Source organism: Brassica oleracea, chromosome C2 (genome assembly GCF_000695525.1).
Source record: "Brassica oleracea var. oleracea cultivar TO1000 chromosome C2, BOL, whole genome shotgun sequence".
Taxonomy (NCBI): domain Eukaryota; kingdom Viridiplantae; phylum Streptophyta; class Magnoliopsida; order Brassicales; family Brassicaceae; genus Brassica; species Brassica oleracea.
This window is the reverse complement of record NC_027749.1, coordinates 48,768,577-48,775,652: the sequence shown is the minus strand read 5'-3', so window position 1 is coordinate 48,775,652 and position 7,076 is coordinate 48,768,577. Positions and strand designations below refer to the sequence as shown.

General features: G+C 30.3%; 1 protein-coding gene across 1 annotated transcript in view; it reads left to right on the top strand.

The window, feature by feature from the left end:
- Positions 1 to 6,705: 6,705 nt before the first annotated feature.
- Positions 6,706 to 7,076, top strand: part of LOC106326798 (myrosinase) — a gene marked incomplete in the record, with an annotated part of 2,896 nt that continues 2,525 nt past the window's right edge. Inside the window, 2 exon segments of the mRNA XM_013764720.1 lie at positions 6,706 to 6,917; positions 7,008 to 7,063. Of these exon segments, the coding sequence (XP_013620174.1) occupies positions 6,741 to 6,917; positions 7,008 to 7,063 (233 nt within the window).

Below are 7,076 nucleotides of genomic sequence, written 5' to 3'. Positions count from 1 at the left end.
GTTTATGGGCTCTAACGCATCGATCGATGCATTTAAAAGAAAACTTCCGGCGCATGATCTCCCATCGATCGATGGGTTTTTATTGAAAAACCCATCGATCGATGGGTTCTTTTTTTCTTCCTTTTCTTCGCGTCTCGGTTTGATCCGTTGTTTGTTCTGCGCCCTAACCCCTTCAGATGGATAAGAAAATCCCTTGGAATTCCAGTATACACATGCCAATGGTTCCTAACGCGCTCAATCACCTATATACCTGAAACACGAACGAAAAACTACAAATAATCGAGAAAAATATAATAAAAAATATATAAACAAGTACCAAAAACCTAGACACATCAGCGATGCTTGGAAAACAATTATGGAGGCTGATTGAGAAGCCAAATACTATTTTTTCAAGAGTCTTCAAAGAACGGTACTACAGGAATGCTTCACCCCTGGAACCTATCCGCTCATACTCCCCGTCATATGGCTGGAGGAGTATTATTTCTGCTAGATCTTTGGTTTGTAAAGGACTAATTAAAAGGGTGGGAACATGTTCATCTATTTCAGTATGGAATGATCCTTGGATCCAAGCCACTCGCCCGAGACCAGCAAACAAAAACCTTCAGAACAGTTACCCGGACCTCACAGTGGATTCCCTCATTAATCCAGAATCCCGAACATGGAATTTACAGGCAATCAGAGCTTTGGTGGATCCTCATGATGTAAAAATTATTGAAAGTATTCCATTAAGTAGAAATCAAATGGAGGATATGAATGGATGGCATTTTATTAACAATGGGAAATAATCGGTCCAATCAGGTTATCAAGTGGAACAGGTCTATCCTGACAAGGAAAAACCACCAGAGTTTTATGGTCCCACAGTGGATACACTAAAAGCTTTCTGCTGGAAAGTGCGGTGCCCCCGAAGATAAAACATTTCTTATGGTAACTCCTTTCAGGATGTATAGCGGTAATGAAAAATCTAAAAGCAAGAGGGATACAAGGGGATATATGTTGTGCTCGATGCGGAGATCCAGAGGAATCAATAAACCATGTGTTTTTTGAATGTCCTCCAGCACGTCAAGTGTGAGCATTATCTAAGATACCATCGCATCCCAATATTTTTCCTATCAGTTCTTTTTTCGCTAATATGGATCATCTTTTTTGGAGAGTCAATCTAAAGATGGATGACCACCAATTTGCATGGATATTATGGTATATATGGAAAGGCCAGAATAAATTTTTTTTTAACAATCTGGATATTGATCCGACGAAAACACTTAAAATAGCAGAATTGGAGTCATCACTTGGGGCTGAGGCACAAGTAGTAAATGACCCAACGAGGGGGCATCAGGTACAGACCAGTCCCACATTAGCGACGCCAGGACGATGGTGCTTCATAGATGGATCATGGAAAGATAAGGATTTATTTTCAGGGCAAGGCATGTATAACACCTTACCGGGTTTTGATGGTTTATTAGGGGCAAGGAATGTAAGGGCATGTCTCTCACCCCTTCATTCGGAGGTAGAGGCATTAATTTGGGAAATTGAATGTATGAAGAATTTAAGACAGTTTCAGGTAACGTTTGCAACAAATTGTTCTCAATTGGTGAAGATGGTTTCGGAACCAGAAGAATGACCAGCATTTGAAAGCTATCTGGAAGACATCAAGCAAAGGATGTTTCCTCAACTCAGACATCGTTCATGTACCCCGGACGGAAAACCTACGGGCGGATAGCTTAGCACGCAGTGCTAGGAAACAACCGTCTTTTTTCGTTCACATGGATGCGAAGTTACCGATTTGGTTTACAGAGTCAACATGAGTCTGTAAATGTTTGCTGTCAAAAAAAAAGAAAAAAAGAAAAGAACGTCTATATCTTCGTAGATTGAATATAGAGTCTACATAGAAAAATATATTAAAAGTAAATTTGTGTATTATTCATTAAGTTTTTTCAAGATTTTTTTTGTTTGACAGTGTGTATTAGTTAATCATAATGGGTTTGAGTGGTTTTGAAAAGAAAATCTGTTATAATTATGAAAGTATAATACTTTTGATTTGACTATGTTGTTAGCTAATAATTGTAGACGTATTTTAAGTCTACCTTTATAGTTTTATGAAACATGAAATATTTCTCTGCTAATTATGAAAACTATATTTTCCCGGAAATAGCTCGGAGAATGGGTGGTGAAAGACTCTTTGTGGGAGTTTGTGGTCAATAATCGGAAAGGATGAAGAATGTTCCTTGTGCATTATGGCTGTACACATGGTGAACTTCTTGAAATGGCACAAGAAGATTATAATCTGAACAAGAAAATAGAGAAGATGATGCTAACATATTCCTTACCAGACGTCATTTTACAACAAATGACTCCGAATAGACTAATACTTCTCTTATGCATGTCACGAAAAGGCTAGTACTTGGCGCTGGCTTGATACACTAGAAATTTTTGGTTTTACTATATGTTAGATAATAAGTGTAGACGTCTTTGTAAATATAGAAATGTAAACTGCAGTTGAAGTCTACATCGTAAATTCTATTAAAAGTACATTTGTGTATTATTCATCATATTTGTTTCACGATTTAATTATTTTACAGTGTATGTTAGTAAACTTTTAATGGTCTTGGATGAATTTCAAAAGTTAATGTGTTAAAATTTATAATTATACACTTGAAACTTATTGCAAAAATTTGTGATTAGTTTTACTCTTGAAACTTCTTGAAAATTTTGTATAGATTTTCTTCTTCTCACATGTATGTTATAATTTATAATTATACACTTGAAAATTATTGCAAAAATTTGTGATTAGTTTTACTTTTGAAACTTCTTGGGAATTTTGTATAGATTTTCTTATTCTCACATGTGTGTTAGTTCTTGTTTTAGCTTATGGTGATTTTACTTGTTTGGTTGATTAGATCTTGTGAAAAAATTGATATCTAACAAAAAAATATTAATATCATACAAGTGAAACACAACTAAAAATGAATACAATGTTTATAGATTATGCATTAAACAATTATTTACAAATTAATATTTTATTATGAAAAATTATTACAAAGCAATATATTAAAAAATATTCTTGAGTGTATTTGATTTTTCATAATTTTGATGCTTTAAATAAAGTCTTGGAAGATAAAATTATGAGAAAAACATAACATAAAATATTAAATCATATTTATTAGTCTTTTAATTAAGTCTACGTAAAGTTACTGGTAGACTTTAGTTGATGTCTACACTAACGGAAATTTTTTATATCTAAAAGTGTACATTTAGAAAATTTGAAAATACTTTGTTCTGGAAAAGATTTCAAAATAGTTTTTTTTTGTCAACCTTGTAACAAAGCAAAAACATAAAATATGAATCCATAAATTTAGTTCAATATAAGCACAAAAATATCCTATAATGAATATATGTAAAACTTACATTTTTGTGAAGATGATTTGAAAAATTTGGAAGAAAATACCTACAAAATAAGATAAAATAATGAAAAATAAGAAAAATTAAAATCATATTTGAGTAAACTTCTAATGAAATATGCTTAAAAGTCAAGGCTAGTAGACTTCAAGTGATGTTTACCAGTCCTGACTTTTAAGTCGACTTCTTTTGAAGTCTACTCTATCAGAAAAAAATTGATCTAAAATTTATATACATTGAAAATATGAAATAATTTTAAATCTAAAAAAATTTAAAAAATATAATTTAATAGACAAAATAGTAATAAATTAAAGACATAGAATTTGAATATGTATCTTTATTTAAATATGAATACTATAACACATATTTAAAATCTATAGATCTAAACCTTACTTTTTTGGGAGGAGAAGAGAACAACCTGAAAGAAAATACCTGCAAAATAAAATAAAATTATTAAAAATCATAGAAAAAATTAAAGTCATATTTTTGTATACTTCCAATAAAGCCAGCTTAAAATTTTTGGTTTAGTAAACTTCATATGAAGTCTACTAGCTTTAGTTTATAAGCAGACTTCTCTAGAAGTAAGTCTACACTGTCTGATAATTTTCAGATCTAAAAAAATCTATACATTTTGAAATGTAAAAATAATTTTAAATCTGAAAATACTTTACAAAATATAGTATAAAATAAAATAGTAGCAAATTAATGCATAGAACTTGATCTATAAATTTATTTGAATATAAACATATAAATACACATTTAAAATCTATTAATCTAAAACTTATATTTTTAGAGGAGAAGATGAAATCCATGAGTGATAATACCTACAAAAAAAGATAATATTATGAGAAAGAAATAACATAAATATACACATTTAAAATCTATAGATCTAAAACTTACATTTTTAAAGGACAAGCATGAATCATAATACCTAAAATGACATGATAATATTGTGAGAAAAACTTGAAAGAATTTTAGAGAGAAAGAAGATAAATGAGAGAGTTTTAGAGAGAATGAAGATAATTTTAGAGAGAAAGGAGAGAGTTTTAGAGAGAAGTAAAAGAGTTTTAAAAACTTGTTAAGCCATTTTGGAGTGATATTGTATAAATTTCATTTATATAGGGAGACAAAAATGTAACTAGGTTTAAAATTTACGACACTGTTGACTTCAAAAAAAATCTACTAAAATTAAAATTTTGGAGTATATTTTATTGCAACATAGTAGACCTTTTTGAAAGTCTACTATAATAATTTCATTATTGTTGTTTATTCTTTATTTTTTTAATAATATTAATATATGATTTATTAAATTTATTTATTTATTTTTTAATAGTTATAGTACATGATTTCACATTTTTATTCTTAAGGAACTCAACTTAGTTTAAATATAATGATTTTTTGTAAACAAAATTGAAAAATGTAAACTGAAAAAGACATTTCCAGCTAAATTGACTTTATTGTAGGTCTACGAAATCCTAACCTAAAATCTCAAACCCTAAATGTTTTGCTTTATAATAAAAAGTCTTAATTACTGTATCAAATATCAAATTATATAAAATATAAACTACTAAAAATTAATATACAAATTTAAGTCAATAAAACAAAAAAAATCTAAATCTAAATCTAACCCTAAGAAATCTACCGCTAGAATACATAACATGTTATAACCTTTTGTTTCTAAACCATATTGTCTATCACATGGTTACCAAATTAAAGCATATTCTTTAAAATTGTTCAATTACATAAAATTTTAATTTATTTACTTCATATTATCATTATATTGATGGTTAATTAAAAATATCACAACAATTATTTTTATACATTTTAAAATTAAATTATTAGATCAAATTACGATGTCGACTACAGAATAAACCTACACAGTAGACTTAGGAGGTCTACATATATGTAAACTTCTTTATGTTACGTGTAGACTTACTAAGTACAAAATTGTAAAATTCATTTATGTTTTTTTTGTTTAGTCATAAGGGTTACATAATATTTTTACCACCTCTTTAGGTTGATTTTGCATTTGACTAAAAGTGAAATACATTTTTAGGTTTGACATGAATATTTAGGTTGGTTTTAGAAATTCTCCCTAAAACCAATTGGTGTTTAGTGTATTGGCCCTAATCTTTTATATATTAGTTAATATCCCTTAGAACTCCGGTGTTTTCCAGATGCGGGATATATATATCCGTAACAGAGTCAATCAATATTTCTTATTCGTTTTCTTACACCTTTGTGTTAGACTCGGACGGTTATGCGACAATTTCAATTGTTGTAGTACGTTATACAAATTTATATATATAACAAGGATGTATAATTTTATTTGAGCATAGGGTATATAATTTAAAACTTATAAAATGTCAGACTGGAATAACTAACTTTAAAATTAAAAGTAAAATATTAATTACTTATTATAATACTGTATTTTGTTCATAAATAGTTATATTCATGCAAGAGCACGGAGAATTTACCTGAAGCAATATTAAATACAAGTTAACGTATATATGTGCTACGTAAATAATTTATTTCAAAAACTTGATGGCACGTAAACACAGTAATGATGTTATCTATAGAAACTAAATATATGTAATATGGCTATTTATAACAAAACGTATGTATTCTAACTTTATAGAGTAAAAAACTATGGAACAAACAATAGGTCAATCTTATCTATCTGGAAGTCACGGATCCGTATCCGTTCCAACCCTTCCAAACATTTAAAACGATACCAAAAAGGCAAAACATGGGTTGGTTTTCGTTCTTTAGTCTTTCGGAGGCACCGGTTTCATGTGATAAAGCATAAATAGACCGATCAAAACCAATAAGATATGATGTAATCTTGTGAGCGGTAAGGCTCGTGATAAGTGTGGCTTTGCACCAGTGTTACTCTAGATTCAACACTTGATAATATTTCGATATACGTTTCCAGTAACGAATCTTGACGTTGCGTGTCGTTCTAGTTTTGCGCAAATCTTATATGCTGCATTGCATCATTGCATGACCGTTGACGGATCAATTTGAAGATGTGTCAATTCGTGTTCCGGTTAAGGAACACTAATATATATGTGCTATCTAACAAAAAAATAATATTTGCATAGATAATGAAAGACTAAAAAGTGGGAACATAACAATCACAAATATTACAAAAATTGGTGAATACTGAGCTAAAGTAATTAAGTGAACCCACGGGACTCATGATCCCACCTACACCTCCCCAAAATATCAAGATACTAAGACAAGAAAATAGAGAAGTCACTCTTCTTTTGGAAAGGCTATATAAACCCTAGATGGGCACAAGGTTCCACACAACACAACACAACACATACATCAACAGATTAAACATGAAGCTTCTTCATGGACTCGCTTTAGTTTTTCTATTAGCTGCTGCGAGTTGCAAAGCTGATGAAGAAATTACTTGCGAAGAGAACAACCCATTCACTTGTAGTAACACTGATATTTTAAGTAGTAAGAACTTCGGAAAAGATTTCATCTTCGGTGTTGCATCTTCTGCTTACCAGGCATGTAGCAAATGTTGTCACATGATAATTTTGAAATAAAATTTAAAACACTAAAATGAAACTTCGCATGGTTGTTTCTTTTCATTTCAGATCGAAGGAGGGAGAGGTCGTGGTGTTAACGTTTGGGATGGCTTCAGTCACCGATATCCAGGTACGTCA